General features: G+C 37.8%; 1 protein-coding gene across 26 annotated transcripts in view; it reads right to left on the bottom strand.

Moving 5' to 3' along the window:
- Positions 1-18,621, bottom strand: part of PCCA (propionyl-CoA carboxylase subunit alpha) — a 409,555-nt gene that overhangs the window by 182,935 nt on the left and 207,999 nt on the right. For 24 of the 26 annotated variants that reach the window (XM_081548961.1, XM_081548973.1, XM_081548977.1 and 21 more), the window contains 2 exons: positions 3,454-3,597; positions 2,030-2,104 (listed from right to left, as the gene is read on the bottom strand). In XM_081548961.1, coding sequence (XP_081405087.1) covers positions 2,030-2,104; positions 3,454-3,597 — 219 coding nt within the window. The remainder of the gene's footprint in view (positions 1-2,029; positions 2,105-3,453; positions 3,598-18,621) is intronic. The other 2 variants (XM_081548963.1, XM_081548966.1) reach the window with 1 other exon arrangement.

Below are 18,621 nucleotides of genomic sequence, written 5' to 3'. Positions count from 1 at the left end.
AAAATTCAAATTAAGTCTCCATTAAACAAAGCTTATACCAAAAATACATTTTAGCTTTCGCACTAAAAGCTTTAAGAACAGAGTCAAGTGGAACTGAAACCAAATTTCTGAGCAGAACAAAACTGTGGTCTGAAAATAACACATTTACAAAATATAGTGATCAAAGATAAAAAGAAACTCTTCACCTTTGCCATATAAGCAAAAAGGAGACTTAGAGAATGTGAAAAGTACAAACCATAAGTTAACTCTGAAGTAGGTATTCTTGCGACCAAAAAAGGTAAGTGCTGCAAAGGATCTCCTGAGTTAAAACTGATCGGGTTTAAGACAGCAAGGAAGAAAACCCAACATCACCACCAACACCCAAGCACCTGTGTGTGAGTCTCAAACCCTTGCTCGGAAACCTCGGGCATAATTTAAACATCTTTCTTCGCACGGTGGACCCTGTGAAACTACCAGCCGAGTCCCACCCTTCATTCTCGATTTACCTCTCCCCTCAGCAACACTCCCAGCCCGCCATGTCTACCTGACAAGTGACAGCCCAATCTGATTAAATGCTTCCAAGGGAGGGGACTCGTGGGCCTCCATGACAGGCCAAAAGTGATCACCATGGAGATACATAATTACAGCTGTCAACGCATCCACTGTCCTGCTGACATCAAGTTGATTGCTCCCAGTAATAATGATAGACAAAGCTAGTGTGCACGTTCCCGCACCCAGTCACTTTATCTATTCCTTGGTCCATTTAGCTGACATGCAACATTCACACAAGCAAATAACAGCAGTAAGCAGAACATTTAAGGCATTTTAATTGTTTTTTCTTTCTATGGATGGCTCACAACTGCAAATGTTATTACATAAAACTCCTGCTGCAGCATTAATTGAAGAAAGATTTGGTGGGACAAAGACCGTAGGGGGTAGAGTTTGTCCATTATCACTTGTACTTTCAACAGGTCTCACGTTTGAAAATTGCAAATTGCAAAAACTTGCGAGGGCAAAATGTTTGACATCCTGTTAGCTGTTACAACATGGTGAAAACTTCTAACAACTCGAGTAATCATTATGAATTCTTATTTAATACTTTTTTTGTTTGATTAAAAAAATGCTTAGATATGTCCCTATGATACTTGTTTTCTCATCTGCTATTGAACGTCACACAATGCCTGTTAAATCTTTACAATTTTTTTTTCTGCCTTCAGGCTTTGAACACAGCATGAAGTCTCCAAGCCTGGAAAGGGTCAAGTCCCTTTAGAAAGCACATGGGCAAAAACAATTTAAAAAGTGAAATAAATCATATATCCAATAACATCTTCAAATTCAGAATTCTTCCTGTAATCTTTCACCATCTTCATACCAGTAATCAAACGGAATAATCATATTCACAGATGGTACAGCCTTGTCAGCCACTAGCTAACATAATGTCACATATATACACACTTATTACCTTGATTAACAGAAAGGGTATGTCCCTGTTCTTTTTACAGAAGAAAAATGATTTAAATAACAGCCATTAAATACAGAAGTATAAATAAAGTGAACACTGATCACTTTTAAGTGGTATACATACTATGAACTTCTTAAAGTCCTCGACACATAATAGAATGAGGCATATTTTGTTTTCCTTAATCCATTTCAATTAACGAGTTGATTTTGTGCTGGAATTTCTTGACATCTGACTATAGAAGGGAAGCTGGATTAGATTTATTGAAAAGATTAAATTGCAATACAGGAAAGTCATTCCCCATTCTTAGGATGCCACAAACTTCTTCATTACAATTTTCAGAAGAACTGGGAACATCGGGAACTATCATTTATTTAGAAGCCAGTTGTCTCCAGACTTCCCTATTAGGTGAATTCTGACTTTCCTGCACATCATAAAGTACAAAATATTAAAAATAAAAAAACTGTGATTCCCCATGAATTTCACTTGTCATTCAATTTACACCCTTTGGTGTTGACGAGCTTTAACATAAAAGTGTGACATAAATCAAGATTTTAACCTCTCACTTGGAATTACAGCTTAATGACTTACACCAGGTAGACGTACTGGTTCTTCGTACTGAGACAATCTCCCAATAGACGGCAAACCAAAAGACTTGTAGGGGTCCTGAAAGTTCAAAGAACAGGAAGCACAGCCTTTGAAATATAAATCAGCACAAGTAAGGTTAAATATTTATACAATGAAGAAGCATTTATGGGCCTATTTACCAAATCACAGATTTCAGAATATTACTGTCTTCTCCTCACTCTAGACAACTTAGAAGTGTATTTAAAAAATCAAACAGAACTAAAAGCAGAATTTAGCCTGACCTTGATCATACTTTATTGAAACTGGTAAAATTCCAACTTTTTATAAATCTTCTTAGAATGCCCTGGGCAAAAATAAAATAACCTAGGCGCTACATCAAAACATAGTCAAGTTCAGAACAACAAATGTAGTGCACTGAAGATATTTGTTTTTCTTACTCTCAAAACAGCTCACATATGGTAAAATTTTCAGCGTTCTGATTCTCCAAATAAAGACCTGAAAAGTAACTGTACATGCTTCTAGATACATGCTCCATTCGTAAATATCTTAAATCATCAGAATAAATATTAAATAAGTTCAGTGTCATAACAATAGGGAAGAAAAAGAATACCACTCAAAATATAATAGAAAGAAAAATAACTAAGCCAATATCTATTTCTCAAGATCCTTGAAAAGCATTCCAAAACAAGGTCCAGGATTGTTAAACACAGATACTACTAATTTGTTTTTTATTATTTACAGACAGGCTTCAACGTCTAAAAGTAAAAGATGGTAAAAATGTTTCCTTGCATTTTTGAGTCACTGGAGAGAAGTATTTTCAGATGCTGACTGCTTTATTATGTGGTTAATACAGTTATAAAATAATACTAAAGCACTGAACTGAGAGTTTATGAGTAAAATCCATAATTAAAATTATGAATTAAGAGCTTTACAATTTAAATTTTAGCTGTGATTATTCACAAAAGAGAAAATTATTAAGGGAAAAACTGTTAAAAAAAATTAAACACTGAATTAACAACTGATGTGTAACTAGGGGAGCTCTTTAACATACACACAGAAATAAATGCTCCTGTTTATTTCCAATGTGGTTTGCAAATAAGCAAACAAAACAAAACCCATGGTCCATTCAAGCACAAGAATATTGAACTAACGCTTTCTCGCTCCTTAAACTGATTAGCAGCTATTCTTCCATCCAGAAACAACACATTAAAATTAATTAAACTCAATCCTTTAAAACTATTTTGAGTTATGTCAAAATGATCTAACCTTTCTTTTTCCGGTTCAGCTCTGAATTACATAATCAAATACTTGACCCCAAGTTACAGGACGCTAACTTTACCTTGTTGTTTAGTTATACGTGGTCCCATGACTCGGGACACAAAAACCATCCTGCCTCCCATCATCCCTCCTCCCAATGTTCACTTTACCTCGGCATAAACTCGACATTCAACAGCCCAGCCATTGATGGGAATATCGGCTTGTTTGTGCCTGAGAGGGTAACCCTTGGCAACACGTATCATTTCTTGGACCAGGTCCAGGCCAGTGATGCATTCTGTGACGGGATGCTCAACCTGCAAGGCCAAGATCTGCCCGTCAATAGGTGTGGTGGTGGTGGTCTAGTCACTAAGTCGTGTCCAACTCTCTTGTGACCCCGTGGACTGCAGCCCACCAGGATCCTCTGTCCATGGGACTTCCCAGGCAAGAATTCTAGAGTGAGCTGCCATTTCCTTCTCCAGGGGATCTTCCCAACTAGGGGATCAAACCCACATTTCCTGCATTGAAGGCAGATGCTTTACCGCTGAGCCACTAGGGAAGCTCCAACAGATGCAGGAAAAGGTAAATAAACAGAAATAAGCAGGAACAATGTCAACGATTTCTGGGTAAAATGAGGTTAACTATATTTAATCACAGTTGACTTGAAGACTATCTAAGAGAATAAAATTAAAGCATCGATACCATATAGGAGAAAGCTGAGTGAGAAAAATTGACACCCCAAAAGTGTTTGTAAACTGTCGGTACTGCTTTTCCCAGTGTTTATTTTGATGGGGTCCAACCAGGTTCTACATCTTTAATTTTATCCTAATTCTTCACTGAAGATTACATACTTGTAGCTACAGTCCTCAGTGTGGCTGATCATCAGCCTGTTCTGCTACACTTAGCACGGCATCCACAGAGGCAGCTTACGATTTTCCACAGGGCTAGTCCCGCCTGAGTCTCACCCACTTGCATGCTTTCACTAACCTGTCCTGACAAGCAACCAGATTAGCGTACTCTTACATCAATGCAGTGTAGCAGAAAGGAGCAGATGGATCCTGCAGGTTGTTTTCCCTCCAGACCGACATGGGGAGTGCTTAGTGTGCACAATGGCAACACTGAGCCAGTGAAATCACTGCTCTCTCAGCAAATTGCTGATAACTATTTCGGACGATGCTGTCGTGGGGATCCCTGGCCTTCCACCCCAGCACATGGGATGCACATGTACACAAACATGCACAAACACACAGGGATACCAACAGACACACCGTTATCAACCTGATCGACTGCTGAAGAGACCCTACACTTAACTGAGCTAAAATAAAGCCACTGAGGGCATCGGTAAAGGGCAGGTCATCTGCCTTCCATCTAAAGCCTTGAATAAGTTTTGAGAATTTCAACTTTGGTCACATCAGCTGCTTTGATACCAGTTTCCTTTCTCATAAAAATTAAGCATGTTTTAAAAGCACTTCATTATAGTTTCTTTATCATGACATGTTATATTTCATACACTCTGACATGGGAAAAGGTCAATGAACAGACCAATCGTCTTTCCATCGTCAGCCACACTAATTGAAGGACAGGACTTAGTCATTATAATAATCTTGAAGCTCATCATAAGCAGACAATGCCATGGTCTTAAAAAAAAAGCTTTGTAAAAATAAACAGATGGCATCCATAATTAGCTCTGTGTGTGTTATGAGTTTGTTTACAGTTTCAACAACATTTTAAGACATTTTGACATAATTTTAATGACAAATCATCACTAAAATAAGCATCTACCCTTTGTAAAATATATGCGACACTTAAGTAAAGATCTTATTAGATAGTTTAGAATCTATATTCTTGAAAGCAAAACATGGTTTTCAGAGAAACAAGGTTCTGTATGTCAAATATAATAAGAAAGGAACAAATGTAAAGACCTTCTATTATTGCTAGAAATAAATTTCACGTGAGAATGCATCTTAACCACCTTAATTATTCAACCTACTATGTGACCAAGGGCTTTTTATATCAATACTATCCACTACGTTTGTTAAGTAAGAAAACATTTTTAAAAGCTCACAAAATGATTACATTTCATCCTTCTATATCTATTGCTCAGAAAAGCACATACTATATACTACACAAAGAAATATACATTGAATGAATGAATGAAAGAGTAGCAAATTCAGAGTCATGCCTCTAGTAAGTGGTAGAGGCAGGGTTGTAATCCATGTCCCTCCAGAGGTGATATTAGCTTCCTGTTCTTCCTCATGGAAAAATAGATATGAAAGTATGTAGCAAAGATCAACAGCTAAACAATTATGTGCTGTTACCTTTTATAAAATACATGATTATGAAAGTCTAAGGACCCAAATTCATTGTAAGGCTCTGTTACACCTTAGAAGACCTCCTTATAACTGTATAGGAAAAAAGTTTATTAAACTTGTATTGAATAGAATCTAAAATTGGACCCACTTTAACCCAATTTAGAGTTAAATAACAGTAACACAACATTTTATAATCTTAGTGAGTTGGAATTATTACAAAATAAAATCAGCAGACAATTAAAATAATAACTACCTGCTAAAGACAAAATTAAAGAATGTTTTTAAAATATCCACTGAGGTTCAAGTACTGTTAAAGTACACAAAATAGTCTGATGTACCTAAAGTTTTCAGATTAACAGAAATATGTCTTTTTAAAGGAAAACATAAATTTAAACATTTTTAAGACAAATCCTTCTACATACATTTCAACAGAATTCCAAAGTTATTCAACAGGATATGTGAAGCATTTCCTTTCGACCCTGTATTATTATTATCATCAGGCATCTTATAATTGTAACACTGATTAAATAACCATGTCTACCCCTCATCCCTGAAAACTTAAGAATAGTTTCCCTGTGAAAGTTAAACTCAATGCTTAAGAAGAACAGAGGTTACAAAGGGAAAAAATCGTTCCCATGCCAAAATATAATTCATTAAATGTTTTTAAAATACCATTAAATAAAACAAAAAAGAAAGAAAAGGAAGGGAAGGAGGTAAAATCAATGAAAAGTAAAGGTTAACTGAAACAAAAGGTTATAAGAAGAAAAAAAGACTCAAACATTGGCCTCTGGTAAACCAACAAATTCATCATGTCCAACCTAGAATAAAACACAACCTCTGAAAGTATGATGTTAATAAACATCTATTCTGAGGACTACTGTGTTGGGGGAGAGGACAAGGTTTCTGAGTAACTTCTATTTGGGAAACATTGAGTTAATCTAAGTTAAACGGGTTTTTGCTTTTTTTTTTCCCAAAGACTCCTCAAACACATTAATCTGTAAATAGGCATTGGGACTCTCTGAAAGGAGACTGTACAGCATTTATTTAACTATACACCTCCTCCTTTTGCAGACAATCTTCATGGATTGAGAATTCCAAAGAACACACATTTAGAAACAATGCCTTAAACATTCAAAATACTGGGTTGGCCAAAATGGCTGTTTGGGTTTTTCTGGAACATTGTACAGAAAAACCTGAATGAAATTTCTGGCTAACCCATTACAAAACCCAATTCCCTTATGTGACCCTATCCTCACCAAACAAATTGTTGGTCTTCACACATGAATTTCCTGCCCAAAAGAAATATGTGCTAGTTCCAAGAAACATATGAATGAAGATCTTCCAGACAGTACAACTGTGCATTAGAGATTAATATACTGACATTCTAGTACATGAACCTTGGGGTTTGGTCAGCAAAATTAATACACAGCCAAAAAAGTGAGAGATGGAGAGAGAGAGAAAACATGCACACATATACACACACACAAGCCCAAAAAAAGAGTGAAAGTGAAAGTCACTCAGTTGTGTCCGACTTTTTGCGACCCTATGGACTATAGTCCATGGAATTCTCCAGGCCAGAATACTGGAGTGGGCAGCCTTTCCCTTCCCCAGGGGATCTTCCTGACCCAGGAATCGAACCAGGATCTCCTGCATTGCAGGCGGATTCTTTACCAGCTAAGCCACAAGGGGAGCCCAAGAATACTGGAGTGGGTAGCCTATCCCTTCTCCAGTGGATCTTCCTGACCCGGGAATCGAACCAGGATCTCCTGCATTGCAGGTGGATTCTTTACCAACTGAGCTATGAGGGAAGCCCATCCAAATCAGAATTTATTAATTCTCGAAGGCAAATTATTGACTGGGATGTATTTATCAGGTTAATGCCACCTTGCAGGTTCTGCTGTTGTTGTTGTTAGTTGCTAAGTCATTTCTGACTCTTTGGAACTCGATGGACTGTAGCCTCCAGACTCCTCTGTCCATGGAATTCTCCAGGCAAGAATACTAGAGTGGGTTGTTTTCTTCTCCAGGGGATCTTCCTGACTCAGGGATCGAATTTGCACCTCCTGCACTGGCAGGTGGATTGTTTACCACTGAGCCACCTAGGAAGTCTCGCAGGTTCTATCAGGAGCTTATAAATCAGCACTGGCAAAGCCGATTATGAATCTCATTATGAATCTTTTGTTCAAACAGGTACAAATGACAATCATCAAATGCCATGTTAAGATACATAATCACATTCAAAATCTATGAGTATGTATAGTTATATATGCCTACATTAGATGGTCATGGCCAGCCAGCTTTTTATAGATCTATTTGTGAATTTACTTTAGTTGTCTTCTCAGTCACCATCAAACTGTCACTATTGTCAGTATTTGAGCCTAGATTTCTTGCCACTCCTTCTAATTTTTTGCTTCAAATGTATTTCCCCAAAAAAATGAATAACTGATCTTATCAAATGCAGTGGCAAAGTAAACCAGGTTTCACTTCACATGAGTACTTGATGTGTCAAATTTCAATAGTAATAAACTTAGAAAAACTAAATGTTTCTTGAACTGTGTTGTCATTATCTGCCTTTGTGATTCTAAAAGTTATAATTATAAATTCTGCCACTGCCACTGTGATCTTTAGCTTTATTTCTCCTCAAATACCAACTGCGTGCATGCATGCTAAGTCACTTCAGTTGTGTATGACTTTTTGCGGCCCTATAGACCATAGCCCACCAGGCTCCTCTGTCCATGGGATTCTCCTGGCAAGAATATTGGAGTGGGTTGCCCTGCCCTCCTCCAGGGGATCTTCCCAACTCAAGGATCGAACCTGTATCTCTCAAGTCGCCTGCATTGGCAGGCAGGCTCTTTACCACTAGCACCACCTGCAAAGTCCTAAATACCAATTAGGAAGTATCCAAAACTAGTGAAGGAAAGACAGGTATTTCCAGAGTCCTAAAGTCCTAAAGTATCCACCTATAAGATACCTTCGTTAATGACAAGGGGAGAAATGCTAACATATGGGAAATGCAAGACATCCCACCTTAACCAAGCCAACATCACCAGTAATGGGATAAACAGACACTGTGTGTCTCCTATAATGGTCCTCATGGAAGAACAGCACTTCTATAATATTCTTGCTGAATATGCAATGTCTGGATATAATCAAAAGAAAAAAGACAAACACAAACTGAGGGACACTCTATGAAACAAATGGCCTGTGCTCATTTAAAAAAATGTCAGGGTCATAGATGACAAAAAAAAGACTAAGGAACTGCTCCAGATAAAAACTAAAGAGTCATGGCAAGCAGATACAATATAGGATCCTGAACCAATATTAAAATGTTGTATTTTACTATAAAAGACATTAGTGGACAACTAGTAAAATGTGAACATGGTCTGTGGACCGGGAGAGAGCAACATGTCAATGTTAATATTCTGATGTTGGTAATGGTACTGTGGCAATGTAAAAAAGCTTTCTTGTTTTTAGGAGGTACATGTTTAGAGGTAAAGGAGCAACAGGCCTACAACTTACTCTGAAATGTTTCAGGTAAAGAAAACAGAGAGAAATTAAGACATAGGTTTAGGATAAAAATAAAGTAAATGTAAATACTAGTAAAGGGTGTTCACATATTTTTAGTAATGTTTTGCAATTTTATGGACATCTGAAATAACTGTAAAATAAAAATTAATAAAAGTTAAAGCAACATCACTCAAGTTTTTTGATTTTATATTATGAAACATTATTAAGTCAGATATCTTCATATCTGACTTGACATTATCTCTTCAGTCAGAACCCCTCCATTGCGCTAAATAACCAAAAGCAGATAACTTGCTCAATGTGTTTTCTCTGACTTAAACTTTTAAATATACTTTATTATGTTGATTATCTAATACTTCTAAAGATTTTAAGAATGCGTAACTATATAACAGGCAAGCATTCCTCAAAGGGAACAAGATTCAGGCAAATTTTAATTACACACTAAAGTTAACTTCAAATGAATATTAACACTGAGGCATATTTAAAAGTTTAAATCTGTGTTTCATTTAGATGTTTGTAACAAAACTCACCCTACTAAAGATTTAAATAATTACTCAAGTATACAGACGCTTGCTGCTTGGAAGAAAAGCTATGACCAACCTAGACAGCATAATAAAAAGCAGAGACATCACTTTGATGACAAGGGTTCATATAGCCAAAGCTATGGTTTTTCCAGTAGTCATGTAAGAGTTGGACCATAAAGAAGGCTAAGCACCAAAGAACTGATGCTTTCAAATTGAGAGTCCCTTGGACTGCAAGGAGATCAAACCAGTCAACCCTAAAGGAAATCAACCCTGAATGTTCATTGGAAGGACTCATGCTGAAGTTGAACCTCCACTACTTTGGCCATCTGCTGTGAAAAGCTGACTCACTGAAAAGGATCCTGATGCTGGGAAAAAGTGAGGGCAGGAGGAGAAGTGGGGGACAGAGGATGAGATGGTTGGACGGCATCACCAACTCAATGGACATGAGTTTGAGCAAATTCAGCAAGACGGTGAAGGACAGGGAAGCCTGGCGTGCTACAGTCCATGGGGTCGCAAAGAGCTGGACACAACTTAGTAACTGAACAACAACAACAGCAAGTTTAAAAGAGGATGAAGTCCTAAAGAGTGAGGACAGGCATCAGATCAATGAACTATGTGTTAACTTGGCCATTAGACAGAAAGAGGGTGATGTAAAGTGTTCAAAGTTCCTTAAACAGAGGGTAATTTTTTTTTAGGTGGTAAGCGGAGGCCCAGCTGCTTAGTCAAAGCAGAAGCTGTCCCTAAAAGCGGAAGACCCATGTACACATCATAACTAACATCTGCGTGGCACTGGAATTTATCAAACCCCTCCGTGTGCAAGAACTTGCTCCCTGTGTCACTGTCATTTTACAGACAAGACACATGAGATACTCACAAGAAGCATGTGGTAAGAGAATGTTCTAACATCCAAATAATATTATGTTAAATTAACATAACTTAAAGTAACTTCTTTATTAAATACAAGTCTAACTGACAGATACTACGAAGACCCGGTTTGTGAAAGCCATCTTTTGAAAGAAGACCTTGTTTGATTCAACTGAGCAAAGCGGTATAGGTATGATTATCTGCTAAAATATGAGGAAATTGTCCTGTTACATAAAATTGGGTTTCATAATGGTATTTGGCATAACAGGTCTCTATCTTTTTTCATTTGTTGTTATTCTGGCCTGAAAGGACAACTGATGTCATTATTTTTGGTTTTGCTTTTTAAGGTCAGAGAGATTCTTTGTCCAAAATGGAATCTAACATATACCTATTAAAATACTGAAACTCTACCTCCTAGGAATACAGGATTTCAAAATAAAGACCTAAAGTTATTACATTTTGATCCACAGGACTCAAAGATAAAAAGCATGTTGGGAAATAGGCCCCAACACACCTTTCCTGTAAACTCGCCTTGAAAATAATGGCTACACTCAAGGGTGGTGCTGAAAACTGAATAAATTCTATTATAGAGCTTTCCTGTTGATCCCCACACAAAAGTCAGATGAAGAAAGGGTAAGAGAACTGTTAGGGGTTGAACTGTACTCCCCTAACTTCCTCCCAATTCATATATTTAAGTCCTAACCCCAAGTACTCAAAATATGACTGTGTTTGGAGATGGGGTCTTTAAAGAGGCAATTAAGCTAAAATGAGCTCATTAAGGAGGGCTCTAATAAAATATGACTGATGTCCTTGCAAGAAGAGCTGAGTACACAGATGACACACAGCAAGAAAGGAAGACCACAAGAAAACACGAAAAGACGAACTCTAATCTGCAGGCCACAGAGAGAGGCCTCCAGACGAAGCCACTCTGCCACACCTTGACTTTACACTCCTGTCTCCACAAGTGTAAGAAAATGTTGTTTAAGCCACCCAGTCTGTGATAAGCTGTTGTGGTAACCCTAGGAAACGAATACAGGAACAAATTTGGAAAGTTCTAGGTAAGAATCTAGAACTTGAAGACACCAACATAGTTTACAAAATGCTTCAAAACAAAAACTAATGAAAAATGTCTGACAAATTTAACTATTCATGTCTGTTTAACAAAAACTTCTTTCCTTCAATTTTCTAGTAAGACTCAAAGAAAGACACTAAGTGACAGTATAACATACCCTTCTTTATATTCTCAGTTTCCTAGGAAAGTAACTTCAAATATTCCAGAATATTCCAGTTTTGGCTAGCTCCAGCCAGTCTGAGAATCCTGGCCTCTGTGACTTCAAATATAATCAAAATGTCAATTTCTGTCCGGATCTAAAATATTCCTTCTGGCAAGAAGGGAATTTTACAAATTAATTACAAATCCATTTCCCCGTAATTTCTCCTATTTCCACCAATTATTCTTTCAGTCAAACACCTCAACTCCATAAAAGACTAAACTCTTTCAGTACTCTTTTAAATTAAAAATTGCTCTGAAATAAGAAAATGATATTTGTTCAGTTATAGTCAATTCTCAGAAATCAGATTTAGGCTGCAATAATTCTTAATTTTTTAATGTGTGAAACTATGAAAGATAAGAATCAAGATGCTAAAAAGGTTTTCCTAAAATGCTCCTGGAAAACAAGGTTCTATACGATACAAATATCTCTGATGGGATCTCTGAAGGGATGTGGGGGTATCTGGCCTCCAGAGAATTTCAACAGCGCTATTACACCTTTTCTTCCACAGCAGAAGTACATTCCTTCTTCACTGTTGCAATCAGTATAAGTCACTGACTGAGGTCTAACAAAGGGGATATAATTTAGATATCTGTTCTCCAAGATGTGGAATAGCCAGCTGACCATGTTTGGGCATTAAATTTAAGATGTTACTCCTTTCTATTTGAGAGTTTTCTAGGTTTTTTGTTTTTTGTTTGCCTTTGTAGACTATATTAAGGCTGCTTTACAAAAAAAAAAAATCTAAAAATTACTTGGATTTGGAAATTAACAATTATACACACACACACACACACACACAATTTGGAAAGGTATAGTCAGGATCCAAAATACTAATTTTAGCACACAGACCTAAGCAGAAATAGCTTATCAATGCAACCTTTTTGTGAGTTTCATGTTCAGAAGAAAGATTTCCATCTCCATTGTTCTCTTACACAAAGCCCTGACAATGAAACGGAGACTTCTTCCAAAGCAGTATTTCAACTATGTTCATTTGCAACAATAATTTTCAATCAACTGACAAAAGAATAAGAGGAAGTTATTATTAATTAATTTGTGGCCCAGTTTGCCACCCTCCCCCCCAAAAAAAGACTACTGACACGGTTTTTAAATTATAATGACAACAGTAATAGTGAATGTGTTAACCAATGTTTAACCAACATAGCATGCAGAGTATTACTGGCAAGATTCCTACAGTTAGGAAGAAGAGTGAGTGCTTACTATAAACCAGACACTATTCTGAGCAGTTAAATATTCATTCATTAATGCTCACAATCCTATAAGGCAAGTGCTACATTACTGTCACTTCACAGATGAGGGAACTGAAGCATAGCGAAGTTAAGGAACTTGCAGACACACAGCTAGGAAGGAGCAGGGCTAGGATTTACTGGTGCTGAGTGAAGATGGTGGATGCTCGTAATTTACGGAAACAATGATTAAATGAGCTCCCACTGGTCAATTATGACTCTTCTGAACCGTTTTAGAGTCTAGAACGTCACCAAGTTTCTCCCTGGTTAAAGTGTGTGTCCAATTTCAGAGGGTCCACAGACTCCCCTCCAGCTCATGAAAGAGCCCAGATAACCCAGCTTAGATGTTTCTGGTTTGGGAAGAGGGAAATAGCAACACAGTTCACTCCCCTGCAGCGTCTCTGTTTCCCCGGACTCAGGGAGCCACGGGGGATATGTGAAGCCCTGGTATCTGGGGACAGTGACAGCTGACAACAGGTGACAGGCTCTTCTCTCTCACGGGCTGGGAGGGACTGAGAGCCCAGCTTCAGGGAACTCCAGGGAAGAATGTGAAAGGCGCAGGTCATGGAGACGGCTTGGACCCTGCAGAGACTCACGGGCCCTGAAGAGAAAGTCAACCAAGGCTTCAGGAGAGTCCCTCGTCTCTTTGCCAATGAATCCAAGTGGTCCATGTATGTTAGCTGGATTCTGATCTCTGGATTCTTGAGACAAGGAGAATGCTGGGGACACAAGCTCTTTCTGTCCTCGGGAGTAGATACAATCCTATCACCAACTACCTGAATATCACAACAAACAGGATTCGGTACTGACCACCCCAAAAAACCACAGCAAAACCACAGGAGAGGATGTACCCACCAAGAAAGGATAGGAATTCAGAATAATGATCATATAGGCCAAGTGAATCTGAGCAAACTCCAGGAGACAGTGGAGGACAGAGGAGCCTGCTATGCTGCAATCCGTGGGGTCGCAAAGAGACAAACACAGCTTAGCAACTGAACAACAACAACAATGCCAAGTGAAATAGAGCACCTAAGGGACAGAAAAAAAAAAAAGCAGCAGCTCTAACCAAAAAAAACAGTAGAGGTACCTAGAAACCCTAAGAGTAGTGATACAAGCACACATACACACCACTCCACCTGCAATTAGACTTTCTGGGATAAAAGAACATAAGGATTTTTATGGGGTGATGGAAATGTCCTACAATTAGATCCTGCTCTTTGTAGCACAACTTTGTAAATGTTCAACCACTCACTGACTTGTCTTAGTCCGTTTGCACTGCTGTAACAGAGTAACACAGACTGAGTGGTGTATAAACAACAGCAATGTATTTCTCACAGTTCGAGGGGCTGGGAGAGAAGCTGAAGATCAAGTGACCGCTGAGTCAGCGTCTGGTGAGGGCCACATCTCAGTCCACAGACAGCTACCTTCTCACTGAGTCCCTACATACAGGAGGGGAAGGTTCTCTCTGAGGCACAAACCCCACTCATGAGGGCACCCCCTCATAATCTAATCACTTCCCAGAGGCCCCATTTCCCAAAACCATCATGCTGGGGGTAATGTTTCAACATATGAATTTCGGAGAGACACAAACATTCAGTTTACTGTATTTGTATACTTAAAATGGGCTAATGTTAGGATATGCGAAGTATACCACAATAGAAACTATTAATTTCTTTTTTCAATAGTTAACATAGGGAGCTCCCCGGTAGTCTAGCGGTGGATTTGGTGCTTTTACTGCTATGGCTGGGGTTCAATCCCCGGTCAGGGAACTGAGATCCCACAAGCTGCGAGGCATGGACAAAATTAATTTAAAAAAAAGTATAGAGTCATTTTTACTCATGCAAATTCTTATATAATTTAGCTCTTATGCATCAGTCCTCAGGAAGCTACTTAAAGATATGCTGCAGGGAAAAAAAAGGAATAAATCGACAGTGCTTAAGACAAAAGTCCAGGTGAAAAGAAATTTTTAAAAAGAGGTACAAGAAGTTCTCAGGACAGGCGGGGAATGTAGTGGGTGAAAGGAAACCAGAGACTGCTACACAAAAGCAAAAGTGACCAAAAAAAAAAAAAACTCAATGGGTTTGAATATAATGAAACACAGATCAAGTATGTGGATAAATCAGTGATAAGCACATAGAAACCTAAGCCAGCACACAGACAAACCAGAAGACAGTTTTGAGCTACAGAGAAAACAAAATGGTGCAGGAGAGGGAAAGGAATCTTAAGACACAACACAACAGCTATGAACAGCATTCACACTGTGATCGTAATAAAGTCCCCGCTACTGGGCTAACCCACATCATGACACAGTGGATAGCAGAATCAGGAGTCGCAGGCTCCCTTGGGAGATGGAGGCGATGATTAATTATTCCTCATCAATGGCCCAGAAGCTGGAGCCTCCCTCTGGCCTTTTCCTCCCTCAGCAGCCACGGCTGTTCCTCGCCCAGAGAGGCAGGTCCCCACACACATCGCTTCAAAGAGGCTCCCCTCTTCCACATGATTTCTCATTTCTCCTTTATTTCTTTTTCCTTCTTTTTTTTTGGGGGGGGGGGCAGTGGTGGTGGTGGGTGGGTATTGGTAATTACTCAAGCGTAGATATTGGGTCAAAAAGCCAGTAACGTGTTAATCCAGCTGTTTCAAGCCCCATAATCTTTCACCTTTATGAGATGAAAGTTCTTCAACTCTAAGGATAACCTTGTGTGTACGTGTGTTAGTCGCTCAGTCAGGTCCGACTCTTTGCAACCCCATGGACTGCAGAGATTACCAGGCTCCTCTGTCCATGAGATTCTCCAGGCAAGAATACTGGAGTGGGTTGCCATTCCCTTCTCCAGGGGATCTTCCTGACTCAATGATCAAACCTGAGTCTCCTGCATTGCATGTGGATTCTTTACTACCTGAGCTACCAGAGAATATTATCACCCATCTAAGAAGCCAAATATTGTACCATGGATACCTCTCAAAGATAAATTCTTGATTAAAAAAAAAAAATACAAAAACCATCTAACCACAAGTGAATCAAAATGCAGACTGATTAATCATAAAGCTATGGTAAGATGCTGATCATGACCATGAAAGCAAGTTAAAACACAAAGGTATGATGAAACATCTGGAGATTCACAACTATAGAAAAGAAAGTACAGTAATGTTACAATAATGAAAAGAGCAAAAATGAAAGGTTAGGGAAGAAATCAAGATTAAATATAAATATGCAAATTTCCACTCATTTTTATAAAAAGGAAACAATATACTCTCAAATTGGAATATGAAGAAATGTGATGACAAAAATATAAATAGTTCCAATAATCATCTGTCTTATTAAGAACATCCTTTAGGAATTAATACTTCAGTGGAAAGTAAGAAACATTTATCTAATAGTTCAGCAATTTCATCATTTCAATTTCTTTTTCTTCTGTTAAATATAAATAAAATAAGCTAATTCAAAAACCAATACGGAAAAATAAGAGTAATGAGAAAGAAGAGTCCTACTGGATACTGTATTATAATAAAAAGATAAAACATCTAAAACAGTGTGGTACCAGCACATAAATAATATAAAGGTTAAAAAAAAGAAAACATATATATGAGAATTCAGTATATAATGAAGAAGACTCTCAACACCAAAAAGAATAATTATTCAGTAATGGCTGTGACAAACAGGTAGACATTTGGGGAAAAAAAAAAAAAATCCCAGGTGAAGTGAAAATTTCACCAAGGAAGATGAAACAAGTACTAAAAGAAAACATGGAAGAAAAATTGAGTAGGAAAAGTCTAAGTATGTCATAACATCAGAAATAAGAGATTTAGCAATTCAACTGCAAAATTTTAAAACAAAAATTTTCTCCATAGAAAGAAAAACTATATCAAAGTAAAAAAGATAAGCAACAGGTGAGAGAAAAGTAGCTAGGAATCATATCTGTGTATCTCGTGTCTGCATTCATTTGTTTATCTTGCCAGGAAACAAACAGTTTTCTGGACTGGAGAAGGAGGCAACTGTTAATGCACAGAGCATCTCCACACCATTTCTCACACCCTGGTTCCCCATGGTCTGATGTACCTGTGCGGGCAGAGGGGGGTGCACCTGTCACTGGAGAGCAACCCCACAATGATTCATCTAAGGACTGACAGAAGCCTTGCTGCCGTTTGCCCTTCCTCAGCTCTGGAGAGAGAGCAAACTTGACTCTGGAAAAGTAAATAAATCTTTCCAAAGAGAGAAGGGGAAAGGTCTCGAATGTCAACAAATGGCTCTGGGGTAAGATAAGACTTTCTCTCTAGCAAGCTCCATCTTTAGAGTTGTTATCGTTTAATCAGGTGCCAGAGGTCTTTGCTTAGAAAGCCCTCACTCTGTAAAAATGTGAAAGTATTCATGGAGCATTGCTTCCTGATGATATCACAAATGGCTAATTTCCTGAAAAAAATAAAACATTTACAACTCAATAAGAAAACCCAAAAGACAAAAGAAACGTAAATGACTCTATGAAAAAAAAATTCATCCTCATTCAGAAGAAAAAATGAAAATGTGGTACCATTTTTCACTATCATACACAGATCCAAAGGCAAAGATCCTTTTAGCCAGACAAGTTCTCCTATAAAAGGCAGCTTGATACTATTTCACTAAATTATACAAGAACCTATCACTTTTCAGGCAATTCTACTTTCACATGTGCAAAATCATAATATAACTGCATGATTTACGATAGCAAAATACTGGAAAAATTAAAAATAGGAAACTGGTAAAATGCATACTCATACAAATGAACATTCAAAATCATAATAATGAAGAAGATAACACTTTAAGTATGAAACACTACAAAAGACAATTTTTAAGTAAAACAAAGGTTGCCTCTATAAGAAAAACACACAGTTATGAAAAAAATGTGGCATGGAAAGTTATTTTCCAATGTTTACTCTTCTGAATATATTAGGTTTTCTTTTAACCAATGATTACTACTTCTTAGTATTTCAATTCAATAAAGTAAGAAATAAAACTATTGAAGCAAAATTACATATTTATTTCATTAAAATAAGATTTTAATAAAGTTGCATTTTTGGTAAAGTATTTATCCATCTCTCTATCCATCTTTCAGATGCAGAGTAGGAAACATATAAGCATGGGTGGATACATATGCACACTTTTACTAGGACAAGAGATGGGGACCATTCCAAGCAAAGCGAGTAAAACTTGATAAAAGGCACACAGAGGTCAAACTGAATCCAGGAAAAAGAAAGGCAAGATTAAGGCTACAGAGCAAAGGGACTCGTAATGTAAAAGCATTTGAATTATATCTTTAAGAAAAAGAAAACAACAACCTCAGATATGTAGATGATACCACTCTAATGGCAGAAATTGAAGAGGAACTAACAGTCTCTTGGAGAGAGAGAGAGGAGAGTGAAAAACTGGGCTTAAAACTCAACATTCAAAAAACTGAGATCATGGCATCCAGTTCCATCACTTCCTGGCAAATAGATGGGGATACAATGGAAACTGTGCCAGATTTAATTTTCTTGGGGTCCAAAATCACTGAGAACAGTGACTCCAGCCATGAAATTAAGATACTTGCTCCTTGGAAGAAAAGTTATGACCAACCTAGACAGCGTATTAAAAAG

This window comes from Giraffa tippelskirchi, chromosome 12 (assembly GCF_054371585.1).
Source record: "Giraffa tippelskirchi isolate mGirTip1 chromosome 12, T2T-mGirTip1v1.2.pri, whole genome shotgun sequence".
In the NCBI taxonomy this organism is placed as follows: Eukaryota; Metazoa; Chordata; class Mammalia; order Artiodactyla; family Giraffidae; genus Giraffa; species Giraffa tippelskirchi.
The sequence above is the reverse complement of the archived record's forward strand: the minus strand, read 5'-3'. Positions and strand labels throughout refer to the sequence as shown.